We start from the raw sequence: 16,556 nt of genomic DNA, 5'->3' as shown, positions 1-16,556 counted from the left end.
CTTTTGTTTTTTGGTGAACAGCAGGCACATGACTCAGGTTGTACAGTGGATCAGGAGCAAAGTTCATACTAGCTGTGTCAAAACTATTCACTAGATTGTCTTGACAAATTTAATTTTCATTGTTCTCTCTCTTTCCTCTCGGTGCCTATTCACTGATTCAGTTCCCTTTTCCTTTTCTCTTCTCTAGCTTATTCTTACAATGAGGATGCTTCTCTTTTTCTTCCTTCTCTTCCTCTGACCTCAGCTTAGCACATTCATACAATTTTCAGCCACTCAATAAGTTGTTACAGAAAAAAACCCAGCTCTAGGTAGGAGAGTGGTATTTGCCTCACCTTGAATAAAAGTACATGGTGATGTCTTCATTACTTTGCACAGTATTCATGTTCATTAATTTATTCTAAATTAATTTATGTATATTTTCAGTGTTAGTAACTTTAACATTTATATTAGATTATACGTTCTTGGGGGCAGTACATGTTTAAATAATTTTTTTTTTAGTAATGTACATGTTAGAATATTGTGCTTAATGCTTACTTAATAAACTTCCCACCTGATTTATATTTTATATAACTTCAGTGATTTGATTTATTGAGCTGATATATTTTTGTTATTTGATTTTTTTTTTGGCAGGAAGAAAGCTGTAGAATTCTATAATTGTGCACAATATTTTATATTTGATTTTTCTTGGTTTCACTGTTTAATATTATATATCTGGGTCTTTATTATTAGTAATTATTCTGTATTCCTCTGAAGACATGGACTCCTAATTGAGAATTTCTGGTAAATTACTGGGTAAAAATTTCAATTATGATATATATGTATATATGTATTAAATACAAGTTTTGATTTTTCTTCAGGGTTTTCTACATGGGATTTTTGAGCGTCTAAAACAATTTTTGGAATGCAGTAAGTAGTCTTGATACTCCTTATTAAAGAACTATATCTAATGGGGTGTTCTGCTGAGGGGTTTAGCTACCTATGCATAGTGAATTTGCCATGTTCCTCATTAACTAAAGATTCCTAAAATATATATCTGTATATATCTATAGATATATCTATGTCTGTGAATCTGTATATATGCATATATGTATAGGTAGGTACAAACAGTTCTAACTTTTAAGTAGACTGTTCTGCAGACCTCCCCCTTCTTAGGGAGCTTGGTGTGGTCCTGCCCACTCTGAGGTTCTGCACCCCAAAGCCTGAGCAGCTTCAATGCCTAGAGCAGAGGACTTCTGGCTTGGGTCACGCTGTTGCTGCTGCTGTTACCGTGGCCTTTACCCTTGCCACAGGCTGCCAGAACCAGAGCTGGTGAGAAGATTCTGCTGCCTACTTTCTGGGAAATTGAATTTGTCTAACACCAACTTAACAGAAAGTGAGAACTGTCTGTACACACTTACGTGTTATATGCATATATGTACACACAGATATCTGTACACATACAAACATAAATAGAAATAAAATTTGCAGTGTTCCTGTGTCCTATATCCCATATATGTATACAACCCAATATACATATGTACATGTCTTGGATGCATAGAGAGATTTATCCTGTATTTTCATATTTCACAGGAACTGAGTAACTAAATTTTTCCTCCCATATGCCTTCCTAGGACTCAGATACAGAAAAACCTTTCCTAAGGAATATCTTTTGTATTCATCCCTTTTCTATTTCTGCTGTCACCACCATAGTCTAGGCCCTTGTTAAATCATCCCTTGATTACTGCAGCATTTATACCTCCTGGGTTGTAATCTTTTTCCTTCTAATATGTCCAACATAGCCTTTTCTGTACTATTACTTTTCACTTATTCCCTGCTTAGCAGCCTTGAGTGGATACTTAAACACCTGTCATATCCACTCTAAACTCTTTTTTAAAAAGACTTTGTGGCCCCAACCTACTTATTTATCCACATTTCCTTGTACTTGCCAGTATGAGATCTCTGTTACTGATAGTGTATACTCTGAGAAAAATGCCTCTGTATATTCATTTTTCTTATTCCTGTCATAGCAAACATTGAATGCCTTCTCTTTTGCTTATCCAATCCTACTTGTGCTTCAAGGACCATCTTAAGTCCTATCTCCTCTCCTTACAACTTCTTCGAGTAATTTATTTCTTCTTTTCCTTTGAATTCTAACTTATAGCCCTTAGATGCTGTTTCACATAATTCAGCATTTCAGTTTTATGCTTCTTATTTTTGACTGTTGGGTATGGTTTTGTTTTCTTTATTGGATTAGATTAGAAGCTCCTTTATGGCAGGACCATGCCTTAATCTTTTTTTTTTTTTTTTGAGTATATCATAGTGCCCCGCAGAGTGCTGGGTAGGCAGTGAGTTTTCCTTAAACACTTTACTTAATTACTTTAGAATAGGACAGATTTCTTGGGATTTATTGAGGCTAGGAACCTGAGAGCCTTGCTGCTGCTTTAGCTGATAATTATAAAAATGAACACAAGTACTTGACTGAGTTGAATTTCGTTGTCATTCTGCAGTAGCACAGGTTTTAGCCTGTGTAAGTATGCTCAGCAGTGCAACCAGTCTGAAGCCATCTTGTCACAGATCACGCCCTAGAGTTTTTAATCTTTTTTTTTTTTTATCATGGACCTTTTTGGCAGTCTAGTGAAGCCTACTCATCATACTCTTTTCAAAATGTTTTAGAAATGCATGAAGTAAAAAACATAAGTTTACAAAGGAAACCAATTAAATTGAAATAGTTGTCAATATATATTAAAATAAAAACATTCCACAGACACCAGATAAGTATGTAAGATGTGCGAGACAGCTACGTTTTCATTTATATACCCATTCATGGTATATAACTGCCTTCATACATTTATGCAAGGCAGTCTCAATTTGCTCTTTTGTACTATATATACTTTTAGGGATAATTTGGATACCTGTTGCTCAAGGAGTTTTTATCACGACTGACTCATGCCTAGGTGAAATTGTTTGACTACATCACTTGGCCTTACCCTGTTGTCAGAATCAGTTCAATTGAACAAACATTTATTAGGAGTATGGTGCAGATTTTTAGTAGCCTGTTTCAGTTTAGCTTTTTTAAATGATGATTTTTCTGTGATTGTTAACTCAGAGAAATGGCTGTTACTTGCAATATTGAATTTTTAAAAAATTATCTAGAAGGTATTTTTCATAAAATGGGCAAGAAATACAATCTGGGCTTTCTCTTCAACTTTGGTCAACTTGGGGATCTTTAGGAAATGATGTGATTTGTGTTTAGTGTCTAAGTTGCTACTTTTTTCTCTAAAGTGGATTTAGTCTCCATGTGTCTTCTACTAACAATTTTGTTTTTATATATTGTCACTGTTATAACTCTGGCAATATAATAAGGTTTAATATTACTATTTTTTACTTCAGTTCATGTGGTTCATCTATTTGGACTCTAAAGAGTTCCTTCTTGTCTAAACCCTAAATAAATATGCATGACAGTGTTACTCTTGAAGTAAGTATTCTGTCAAAAAAAATCAACGTTTTTAGAGAATATGACACTACATACTGAATTTTCAATTATCTTTTAATAGGTAGAAGTATAGGCACAGATAATGTATGTAGAGACAGACTGGAAAAGACCATCATTCTTTTTACTAAAGTGGTAAGTTGACTTGTGGAGGGGAAAAGTTATCTAATGGCATTTGATTCTGAAAAACACAATATACTTTAAGTAAATTTGCACACAGTATTTACATTTGAATAATATAGATAGAAAATTAACATTTTGATAAATAAAATATTTCCTTTTTAGAATGAAATTTCAACATGTTTAGATTATTAATAGGAACGTCTAAAAGGAATAGAGTTTTGTGTTTTATCAATAAGAGGGATAGTGAAATAGGATTATCTGCCTTCTATCTTATGCTCCACTTGTTCCAGCTTTATCTACAGCCTCTTTCGGGAAGAGGAATAGTGCCTTCTACCTAATGATGAATATTCTCACACCTGGTCATACTCTACACATCCCAGTAGCTCATCATCCAAACCCCGTTCTCCATCCCCTACCACCCAATTTCTTATTTCCATCCCCCCCTCAACCTCCCACCCCAAAGTTCCACCCAAGCTCCACCTACCCCTTTCACTGTGCCCTCTGGAATGCCTAAGCAATATTAACTTCCATTCATCTTAAATCTTTTTCTTTCCTATTCCTTCCATCTACTAACTATTATTGAAACATGTCTTCCCTCCTAATAACACAGCTTCCTTGGACATCCTTTCCCACACTAGCTGTACCTTCACTCCCTGTTTGAGGCAGGGGAGTTGGAATATTCCTTACTCCCAATTGCTGCTTCCAGGTTCTTTCCCTAACTCCATTGCTCAGCAAAATCTCATTCTTTGAGGTTCATGCTATTCCTGTTTACCACCCAGTCACAATCTTGGTAACTGTAGTCTTCAGACCTTCAGGTCATTCCCCTTCTTTCCTCAGTAAGTTCATCCAAGGGCTATCAATTTCTCTCTCTTCCCCAACTCCTATCCTCTTACTTGGAGAATTCAACATACATACTGGCTGTCCCTTACCTCCTTCACTATGCTGTTCCTTATCCTACTTACTTCCCAGGAGCTACTTCTCCACTCCACCTCAGCCACACACAAAGATGGTCATACCTTTGATCTTGCCATCACCCGCAGATGTACCACCTTTATGTTCAAGAATTTTGAAATCCCCTTATCCAACCCTAATCTCTTGACTTTTCACCTCTCTCTTTATCTTCTATCACTCTGCTGTTCATCTTTACCATGACCTCCAATCCCTAGACTCCTCAATTCTCTCCTAGACAATTTCCCTTATACTAGTCACTCTCCTGTTTTCCACATCTTGATTCTTTGTTGAACTTGAGTTCCACACTGTCCTCTCTTAGATCCTTAGCCCCTTTATCATTTTGCTGATTATGCCCAGCCAAGCCTCAGCTTTGGCTCACTCCCTTCATTCACCACCTTTGTTCCTATACATGCACTGTTGAAGGAATATGGAGAAAATCATGTGACCATTCTGACTGGATCCAATACAAATTTATATTATCCTCAACTTTGCCCTCACTGCTGTTAGGCAGTCCTTTTCCAATGGACTTTCCAAGTTTTCTATCAACCTTTCTAATCAACTCATTAATCTACTCTCCACAGTGCATCTTTCAAACCTTTTTATCCCTCTTCAAACCTCCCATGTTGCCCCTTCTACCAACACTCTCAAGTGAGAACCTTGCTTCATATTTTACTAAAAAAAAATGAGGCCATTCATTGACAGCTCCCTCTTTTCTCCCTCTTCCTCATTTCCTGTCTCTCAGATTCCTCCTGCCACTATCTTCTCCTTTACCCATATCTCAAATGAAGAGGTGGCCTTATTCCTTACCTTATTCCATTTCTGTTCCTTCTTCTTCAGCATATTGCCCCCGCTTTCATCTCCAACCTATCACATATTTTCAGTCTTCCTGTCTGTTGTTTTTTTGCCTACTGCCAACAAACATGTCCATTGTCAAAAAAAACCCTCTCTTGATCCTTCCATCCCTGCTGAATCTCTTCTGTCTTTTGTCACTGAGCTCCTTGAAAAGGACATTTGTAATAGGTGCCCGTAATTTCTCTTCTCTCACTGTCTTCTTTACCTTTTACAATCCAGCTTCTAACCTCATCATTGCACTGAAACTTCTCTCCCCAAGGTTACTAATTCTTAAATACAAAGTCTAATGGCCTTTTCTCAATCTTCATTCTTCTTGACTTCTCTGCAGCTTTTGACATTGTAAATTAACTTCTCCTTGACACTCTCTTCTCTCTGGGTTTTCAGGACACCACTCTCTCCTACTGCCTCTATCTGTGACTGCTCCTTCCCAGTCTCCTTTGCTGGATCCTCTTTCTGATCGTGTCCTCTATCTGTAGGTGTCGCATAAGGTTCTGTCTTGGGTCCTTGTTTCCCCTTCTGTACTCCTCCTCTTGGTGATCTCATCAGCTTCCATGAATTTAATTACCGTCTCTATGCCGATGATTCTCAAATCTGTCTGTCCTATGCCAGTCTCTCTGCTGACTTCCAATCTTGCATTTCCAACTGCTTTGTCTTTTTGGACATGTTAAACCCGTTGTCCGCTAGACATTTTAAACTCGTTATGTCCAAAATGGAACTCATCTTTACCCTTAAACCTTCTCTCCTTTTACTTTCCCTGTTACTATTGAGGGCAACACCATTCTCCTAGTCCTTCAGGCTTATAATCTAGATGTCATCCTTAACTCTTCCCTATTTCTCCTCTCCCATTACCCTCCCTCTCCCAATATGTTGCCAAAGCCTGTCAATTTTACCTTTCCACCATCTCTCATATGCTCACTTCTCTCCTCTGACACTGCCACAGTTCTCTTGCAGGCCCTCATCACTTTACTCCTGGACTATTGCAATAGCCTGTTGGTGGAGCTGCCTGCCTCAAGTCTCCCCCCATCCATCCCCTATTCATTCACTAAAGTGATTTTCCTAAAGCACAGGTCTAACCATGTCACCCCATAAACTCCAGTTTACTGGTAAACTCCGTTGGGTCCTTATCACCTCCTGGATTAAATAAAAAATCATTGCTTGACATTTAAAGGCCTTCATAACCTAACCCCCTCCTACCTTTCCAGTCTTTTTATAGCTTACTTCCTGCCATGTACTCTTCAATCCAGTGACACTGGCCTCCTTGCTGTTCCACAAACAAGATCTCTCAACTCTGGACATTTTCTCTGGTTATCCTTCATACCTGAAATCCTATTTCTCCTCATTGCTGCCTACTGGCTTCCCTGGCTTCCTTTAAGCCCTTACTAAATTCCATATTCTATAGGAAGCCTCTCCCAATTCCTCTTAATTCTAGTGCCTTCCCTCTTTTAATTATGCCCTACTTATCATGTATATAATTTGTTTGTGCATATTTGTTTGCTTATTGTCTCCCTTATTAGATTGTGAGATCTCTGAGGGCAGATACTTCACCCTTTTTGTATCCTGGGCACCTAGCACAGTGCCTAGCACGTAGTAGGTGCTTAGTAAATATTTATTGAGTACTACTGATTAAAAATTAGGAATTTTTATAATTTTATGTTGCTGTGTGTAATATGTCAGATTGGAGTAGAATTTGCCTGATTTTGCATTGAAATGAAAAGTCACTGTTCACTAGATAAATTGACTCCATATTTTTGGCCCACTTACTAGTGATAGCTAAAAAACCAAAGATAAAAGAAAATGTAGTTGATACTCATGAGGTAGTGAAGCAGATACAGTATGCAGTGTAATATTACCAGTGAGCCAGTGTGCTCAGAAAGACTGCTTTTCATTTTGATCAGCAGATCTTTATTTACATTTACTTAGCAGTTTGGGGTAGGGGGAGGGAGGGAGAGAGAAAAAGGAGTTGGGGACAAAGGGAGGCACAGACAGAAGAGGCACAGTATAAAAATTTCTTGCACTTTTGCTGGTGGTGGTAGTTGGGGAAGGTAAACAAAATATTAAATGCCTGCTCTGTACTGTTCTAAGTGCTGGGGATAAAATGGAAAAAAGGTGAAACAGTCCTTACTCTCAAAGGGTTTGCATTCTACTGGGGGAGACAACATGTGAATGTGTACAGAGTAAATACAAAATAAATAAAAGGTAGTTCAGTCAAGGTAGTTAAGGAGGGAAGACATTAGCAGTGGGGCATAGGAGGGGAGGAATCTGGAAAGGCTTCGTGGACAAAATGGTGTTTGAGCTGTGTCTTGAGGGAAGAGAGAGATACTAGGAGGTGAAGCTAAGGAGAAAGTGCATTCCAGGCATTTGAGTTGGCCAGGACAGAGGCACAGAGATGGGAGATTGAAAAAGGATGGAAAATGCCCTGGCCGTCTGTACACAACAGCCATGTAGGTGTTGTACAGTGTGAACAATTTAATGGTGTGAACTTCAGAAGAGGAGAGTTGTTTGAGTGATGGTAGCGTAGGGAAGGCCTGTGTGGAACAAGAAGAATTTTGTGGACAGGGGTGGTCACAATAAGTTAATAAAACCCAGGGAGATGAACTTTTGGGTATACAGCTATTCTAGAAGAGTCCCGGAGTTTAGGTGACAAATATTGAAGCTATTTGTAGCCTTTTCTCCATCTTTCTTTAAAAGTTCAATAGTAGCTATTAGTGTTATAGTTAGGAAGAAAGAACAGCTAATTAAAAACTGTACTTCTTATTAACATTAAATTGTGATTACATTCATTTAGCTTCATTCATGGGTTCATGACTGTCAGAATTGGAAGGGGTCTTAAAGACTGGTTAGTAATACAAGAAAGAGGCTATTAAATGTCTCAAATTGCAAAATTAAATATTATTGTGTAAGACATAGGTGTGGGTCGTGACATATACCTCATTATGGACTTGCTTTTTTTTAGGAGAGGAGAATTTCCTGATTGGATGGAAATTTAAAAATAAGTTGTTTATTTAAAAGAGCATTTAAGAAAGTCTGTTCATGAAACCCTTTTATTTAAATTCTGACTTTTCCTCGTATGGACTATACGTATTCGTTAGTATAGAAACAAAGAAATGTACAAGATTGAATGTGGATGCAGTGTCTTTAACATAATACAATAAAAATGTTTTTCTTGATAATGTTCCTTTTTTGGTTATGCTCAGAGGATTAGAACTGGGATTTAAGTAACTACAATTTCAATATACTATATGTTTTGTCTTTTTATTTAGTGTTTTTGCTAAGGTGAAATTCATAATTGTCGACTTTATGAATTTTGAGTATTTTTTTCACGCTAGAACTTGTTGATATCATTAACCATTTTTGCAGAATTCATTATAAAGATTCATGATAGAGTACTGAAAGTGCTAGGTCTTTATGGTTTAATTGTGTGTCCCTTATGACGTGGTTCTTTAGCATGACCAGTAAGGAAGACCTAGCAAGAACCAAAGTTATTAAACAAAAATTTACATTATTCACTTTTACAGGTACACATTTTTTTTAAATCAAGGTTTACTGTATAGTACATGATATTGGACTAATTGTTTATTTTTGAATTTTGAAACACTATTAATCTTGTTTTAATTTGTTTTGGAAGCTTTTAGACTTTTTGGACCAACATCCCTTTTCTTTTACTCCTCTTATTCAACGATCACTGGAGTTTGCAGTAAGCTATGTTTTTACAGAAATGGGTGAAGGAATCACATTTGAGCGATTCATCGTTCAGTGCATGAATCTAATTAAGATGATTGTCAAAAATTATGCTTATAAGCCATCAAAAAATGTTGAAGGTAAAAACTTCATTAGTATCTCTATTTAATTTGTTATTTGTTTTATTTTATCATGGAACTTGTAGGAAGATGCATTTAAATTTCATTTGAAACTTTATTCCTTTAACAGTTATAAAATTCTATAGGAACTTCAGAATTGTGATTTAGAATATATGATATAAATGCAGTTATTTAAAATAATATAAATTGTTCAGTAAGGCAGCTTCTTGTAGGATTATTTGTTAATCTTTGGGTATTATGCTCAGGGATCTCTGGAAGCCTAGAATTTTTTTTTTTCAAGGATTCAGATGATTAAAAAATGATGATTAAATGATGATTAAAAAATCTGTGTTCTCTAGTGTCCCCAGTAAAACAGAGAGCTAATATCTCTTTGCAGTTATTAAGTTTGACACATTTCCTTTGATCTGGCTAGATCAGAGCTTATTAAATATGACGAGATTTTCATTTTTAGTTTTAAAAAAGTTGTTATTATGATCAAGTTGTTGCTTATTATATGAATGCTTATGTCTCTGAAAATTAGTTTTGAATTTTAAAGATACAGGATAAACTTCCCCTCCCCCCCATCAATATTATGTAATTTATAAAACATCAAAAGCAATTGAATCTTTTTTTAAAATAAATTTTTATTATCTTTTGTTTTTATATCACTTTCATTTCCCAAGTAATTCCTTTCTTTTCTCTTTCCCTGAGAGCCTTGTCTTATAATTAAGAATAAAATAGATGGAAAGAAAACAGGCAAAACTAACCAACATATTGAAAAAGTCTTAAATTATATGCTGTGTTCCACACCTGAATCTAACTTTATTAGAATGTCTGACAATGTTTGAAATTCAGTTTTATTTATTTCAGATAGCAGTCCTGAAACTCTTGAAGCACATAAGATTAAGATGTCTTTCTTCACATACCCAACCTTGACAGAGATGTGTCGAAGATTGGTTACTCGTTATTTTCTGCTGACAGAGGAAGAGCTGACAATGTGGGAAGAAGATCCTGAAGGCTTTAGTAAGATTTCATATTGATGTTTTTCCTTCAATGACGTACACAGATTTTTTTGTTGGAGGATTAGAATGTGTTGGCTTTTTATAGCATCTTTCATCTGATACTTGTTTTTAAGATTATTAATTCTTATCACTCCTTATTATCTGGTTTTAGAGCAGAAAAATTGAGAGGCTTATATTTTTTGATCACAAATATGCCATCAGGCTGGTGAAGTTATTTAAGGACCAAAAGCCAGAATGGATTGGCTGGTATTCTTTTTATTAGCAGTATAGTTTTGTCAGATCAGTACTTCAGGATTTACTTACTTTTTTCTTTAATTTAGGAAATCATTTTTACTGAATATGGTTTACTGGTTATAGAAGCAAAATACATTTATAAGGAGAATTTTTAAACTACTGTACAAAATATCATGTTTGAAAGTGATCCAATAGTTTTAAGAATTAATAAGTATCACACCTAGTGTTAGGCTATTCTAATTACATACGGCATGATGTTTTTGACGTATTTTAGGTTTACCTTGAAATAATTGATTGGAGATTGAAGATTTTTAAAAGTTCTTTTTACATTTGTTTTAGAGTTCATAATCAGGGAGCTTCTATATTGGGTAGGGAGAGTAGATAATTTGTTTTCCTAAGGTTTAAAAATGCATTGCAAAGGCAATGTGAGATGATGGATAGAATGATGGCCTTGGAGTGTAAGTTCTGCTTTGGACACTTCGAAGTTGTGTGATGCTGGGCAAGTTACTTGACCTTTATGTCCTGCAGGCTACTTGCTAGCTTCTCTACCTCTCCATCTTTGTAGGGGAAGAATATTCCCGGAGTTGATCAAATCACAGGTTACTTGTGTGTTCATGTACAAATATGCACCGTATTTTCTAAAGTAATCTCTCCTCCCTTGCCTTATAAAACCATTTCCTGAGGCATCATATTTTGCCCTTTGTATTAAATAAATAAATCTTTTGTGATGAAAAAGATTTCACCTGTTGCAAAGGGAATATCTTAATATCAGAAAGCGAGTTTATGGTTTCTTCAAACTATTGAATCATTTTGAGTAGTGAATATAAATTTAGTGAATTGGAATTGTAGGAAAGAATGAACTAATTCTTTTTGTGCTCTAAGGCATCCTAGCTATATTGATAAAAATTTGGTGTTTCCCAGCATTGTAGAGGTGAAGTTGATTCAACTTTGTCTGGGTATGACAAGCACTTACGTTAGGAATTTTTGTTTATAAATAACACCAAGTTGTTATTAGAAGTGTGAATATCATGAGTCTTGTGTTTTTCTCTCAAAGAACCATGGCTAATGTTAACTATTGTAATATGTAGATCTAACATTCAACATATTGTAAATGAATTTTAGCTTTTATATATTTAAGGAAATTATTATAAAATGCTTACTTTTGCAATATATCACTAATACAATTTTTGCTGTAATTGGACAAAATCATGTGCAATATCTTATTTTATTACAGCTGTGGAAGAGACAGGAGGAGACTCTTGGAAATATAGTTTAAGGGTAAGTGATGAAATAATTAATAGAAAAATGCTATTAATTTTCTAGGTTTTGGTAGGAAATAATGAAGTTGAAATCTAGAAATACTTTGAGTTATAGTTATTTGTTTTCAAGTCTTGTTACCAGCCTATAAGTTCCTCATAGGCAGAGACCATGCTCTTGCTTTACACTTAGTATGCACCTCACCTAATAATTAAATTATTTCTTGAATAAATTTGAACCACCAATGAAAGATAAACAACTTATTTTAATAGCACAAATGCATTTTTGGAGTGAAGTCCTTATTTATTCCAAGTTATAAATGATTTTGCTAGCTAGCCCAAATCCGGAGTTTTCCAATCTTTTATAATTTCATTCATTAGATAATTGCCCACTGAACTAATAGAAAACTTTCTTTTGAACACATAATTTCCATTTACCTATTAGATTAAAATATAAGAAGTTGCCTATGATTAATTCATTCTTTTAACCATGTATCAGTGTATTTTTCAGCAGTAATCTATTTATTCAATGATTGAGAAGGAAGAATATAGAACATGAATTTTCTGGGGTGGAAATATTACTGTTGACAATAGTGTATTTTGTGATACTTTGTAGTCATGTGAACATTTTTTGTATAACTTTTTTTCCAGTTCTTTCTTTAACTAGTCATTTTACTTAAAAAATGTGTTAATGAAGTACTTTTGGATTTACACGTATATAGTTCTCTTAATGTTTTAAGTAAGAAAAATGAGAAAAATGTTACTGGAATATAATCTTACTGGAAGGTAATATTCAACTTTTAAAAATAATTTAAGGTAGGTTAGTTTTGCATACTTGTCATATTTGCAGATGTCTCAAAGTTTTGAGGATTACTGCATATGTTTGAAAGTCTCATATGTAAGAGGGATTACATTCTTCTTGATCAGAGAAAGTAGAACTAAGAGAAAGAATGAGAGATTAGCAGAGTGGCAGATGTAGACTTGACCTAAGGGAAATCTTCTTAACAGTTAGAGTTGTTGAAAAATGAAATGTGCTTCCTCAGATTCAAGTAGAAGTTGGATGATGTCTGAAGTCTGTATCCATATCTTGGATTCTGCGATTCTTTAAATTGACTCATCTTGTAGGTTTTATAAGAAACAAATCCCCTTTTAAGTATGAACTCTTAAGATTACTTTTACTTGTCCATGTCACAATGTCACATACGGGAGAAATGCTCAAAACCACTCTCAGTACTTTCTGAGAACTGTTTAGGTTAATTTCTGAGAGGAATAGGCCACATAGTATTGGAATAATTTTTACTTCTATTCCTCATCCTAAGTAGACGTGTAGTTTAGGGAAAAGAAAGTCAATCTTGGACTCAGTAGAGAATTGGAATTTGTGTTCTGGCCCTGTTACTTACTAGGAGTCTGACTTGGACAAATAAATCACTTTAACTTTTGAGCGTCAGTGTTTTCGTTTGTCAAATTGTGTACGATAATATTGGTACTACCTGTGTAACAAAATTATTGTGAGAAAAGTGCTTTCATAAATCTTTTTTTTTTTTTTTTGGTGAGGCATTTGGGGTTAAGTGACTTGCCCAAGGTCACACAGCTGGTGTGTGTCAAGTGTTTGGTCTGAGGCCAGATATGAACTCAGGTCTTCCTGACTTCAGGGCTGGTGCTCTTTCCACTGTGCCACCTAGCTGCGCCCCATAAATCTTAAAACAGCATGATGAATCATTAGTATTTTTGTTATTCTCTGATTTAAAGTTTAAAAATGCATTTATTCCTTGCTCTGTATTAGTAATTTATGATATTGAAGCTTCAAGTTAAAATGACTTGAGTCATATCCATGGAATCTATAATGTTTGAAGAATAATTTGGCAAAATTGCAAAAATTTTTTTGTGTGGTTTAACTCATGGCTTTTAATCACATTTTGTAGTAATATAAGTATAGTGAAATACATATTATTTATAAGCCATTTAACTGCTGTTATAATTCATATTTCAAAGTTTGTCTTTGCAAAAATAATTTGATATTGCAAACCAAGTATTAAAACAATTTTTAAACATTTACTTTTAAAAGCATGATTATTGCTGCATATGATGATTGTTTGTTATAAGATAATTCTCATATTTCAAAGTTTGTCTTTGTATAAATAATTTGATTTTGCCAGCCAAGTATTAAATACTTTTCAGACACTTTTTAAAAATATAAATGTCAGTTGCTTTGGATATGTATTTATCAATATGGTTTTATGATTGTTAACTTTCAGAGAATTTTTATTACAGATTATGTTTCTTTTTCCTCTTCCAGCCTTGCACTGAAGTGCTGTTTATAGACATATTCCATGAATATAATCAGACTCTTACACCTATTCTTTTAGAAATGGTGCAGACACTGCAAGGTAAGATTTTTATATTGTTTTACATTTTCAGCTCATATTAATCCATTGCATTAGGGCCATTCTAATTTCTGTGTTGAAAGCATTTTTTTATTGACTATTAATTTTTTAAGACTTACTGATGTAAAATGAATGGAATTTAGTATTTGTTGTTTCTTTTTTTTCTTTCACATGATCCTAATAAAGAGGGTACTTTTTTATTAAAAGTGGGTGGTGAAAATTGTTAATCACACTGTGGCTTCTCAGGGGCAGGTACAAAAAAGTGGGTGCTTTTGCCTCTAGGTAAATACCTCTAGATTCAAGTGGTTGTTGAGGGTGGGTGAGCAGTGTATAGGAATTGTCTATTAGAGACAGGCTTACTTTGCTTGTGTGCTCCTGTCCCTGCTAGTGTATGTTGCTTCTTGAATTGTTAAATAGCATCATGCCATCCCATAATTACTTTTATTATGGCCAGTTGTTTATAAAGTTGCCTCTTAACTAAAACACTTTATAACATTACAATGCAAAAATATTTTTCCATATGGAGTATGGCATGTTTAAATACTCTTAAGTCAAAAACTGATTTTTTTCTGCAAGGAGATGTTTGGTAGTAGGAAATCTCGCCCACTTGTTCATTATAGCTTTTTGAGTAAGTAGCCAGGATACTGTAGAGAATCTGTTTTTTCTCTTGTTATTCATTCAGCTTTAGTATTCACTTCTCCTTCTTCCTCTTCTCTGTCATCTTTGCTTATTTCCTTTTTGCCATCCTCGTATTTTCCTGTGGTTTTCCCAGTTTCTTTTCCCAAGAACTGTTTATTTCACTTTTTTAGCATAGTCTTTTCTCCCATCAGTACCAGATCTTTGAAATTTTTACCATATTTTGCTATGAATGTTATATGGCTTAATGAATGTCTTTAGTAAGTTTCTGTAAAGATTTCTACCTTTGCTGAAAATCATGTATTTGGGTAACTTGACATCTCACTGTTTGCTGAAATCACCTTGCTTTTTTCCCTCCTTGTATTTGCTCAGTTTGTGCCTGTGTCTCTTGACATGTCATTTCCTTTTCTCCTCACTGCCCCATTTCTACCTTTTGGTATTTTCAAATATTTTTAAAATATGAAATGTGCATTCTTAAAGTTTTCTTTTTTAAACATTTAGCGTGTGGGGTGTGTTTCATGAACTAAACTTCTTGTGCACAGTCAACACTTGTTTATCCATAGGAAAATCATTGAGGCCTAATCTTGCTGTCAGATTTGATGAATTATTTTGCTTAATTACTGTTTTAATTATTTCAGCTTCCTTCACATCCCACACTGTTTGAATTTATCCCTTATGTAGAGTTTGTAGTTCATTAGGGAATTTCTTTAAGACTTGAGACTAGCTCACTATTTCATTTGTGGCATTGATAGGCTTATGATATTTTCTTTCTTTCTTTTTTTCTTTGGTGAGGCAGTTGGAGTTAAGCAACTTGTCCAGGGTCACACAGCTAGTGAGTGTCATGTGTCTGAAGCTGGATTTGAACTCAAGTCCTCCTGACTCAAGGGCCAGTGCTGCATCCACTGTGCTCCTAGCTGCTACTTCTTATCACATTTTCAAATGTTAATTTCTCAGGTTTCATCATCCAGGCTTATTGATGTTCAGCATCAACTAGAAGAACTTCTTTAAGATACTCAATAAAAGAATGCACTTTGAAAGTAATATTTACAGCTGAAGGTTGTTTGGTAATATGAATCAATATGGAGGGAATTGCATGAGTTGAAGGGATAGTTTTTGTTGGGCTTTCTTAGCCTGCTTTTTAATCCCTCTCCACCAAATAAATATAATACTATGTCCACAGGTTAGTCATATTGCCTAGTTGGCAAATCTCTACTGAAGAAAGTACCAAATTCTTATTTTCCTTTTTATAAGCTCAAGTCACTATCCCTTCTATGTGTACTTATCACAATAAAACTATTTTTTTATTTCAATGTACTTTTTTATTTTAATTTTTTAATGTTGAGTATTTGAAATTTAAGTTTTTTTAATATTCCATTATAGGTGGGCTTTTTTCTGACAGACTACTAAGGGCTAATGTATGTCACAATAAGCATTTCTTCAACGCATCCTTTAATATGAGATGTTTCTGGAAAGGTTTCTTTAAATAGATGATTCTGTTTGTGTGTGTAAACTAATATATAGTTTATCCACTTTCCAAGCATTGCCTGGTTCATCTTTTTTTTTATTCCCATTTTCCTTTGGAACTAGTAGTCCATTCTCTACTGATTGCAGAAATAACCCTATTTATCTGTTTTACACCATTCTAGGAAAGATCTGAACAAGCACTGTATGTGATTTTCTGTATGTCACATACTGTTTCCAAGTCTTGTGATTTCTACCTGTATGACATCTCTCATATAAGTCCCCATCTTTCTGCTCATGATGGCAAAAATCCTTATCACCTCATGTCTGGATTGTTGCTAATAACCGTCTAATTGCCTTCTCTGCCTTAA

At 34.7% G+C, this 16,556-nt stretch overlaps 1 protein-coding gene across 1 annotated transcript in view; it reads left to right on the top strand.

Annotated features, from left to right (window-relative positions):
* Positions 1-16,556, top strand: part of IPO11 (importin 11) — a 216,045-nt gene that overhangs the window by 53,386 nt on the left and 146,103 nt on the right. The window contains exons 8-13 of the mRNA XM_027863585.1: positions 858-906; positions 3,534-3,604; positions 9,021-9,213; positions 10,063-10,215; positions 11,683-11,726; positions 14,001-14,091. Coding sequence (XP_027719386.1) covers positions 858-906; positions 3,534-3,604; positions 9,021-9,213; positions 10,063-10,215; positions 11,683-11,726; positions 14,001-14,091 — 601 coding nt within the window. The remainder of the gene's footprint in view (positions 1-857; positions 907-3,533; positions 3,605-9,020; positions 9,214-10,062; positions 10,216-11,682; positions 11,727-14,000; positions 14,092-16,556) is intronic.

This window comes from Vombatus ursinus, unplaced genomic scaffold, assembly GCF_900497805.2.
Source record: "Vombatus ursinus unplaced genomic scaffold, bare-nosed wombat genome assembly UNPS02014772.1, whole genome shotgun sequence".
In the NCBI taxonomy this organism is placed as follows: Eukaryota; Metazoa; Chordata; class Mammalia; order Diprotodontia; family Vombatidae; genus Vombatus; species Vombatus ursinus.
This window is presented reverse-complemented; position numbering and strand designations above follow the sequence as displayed.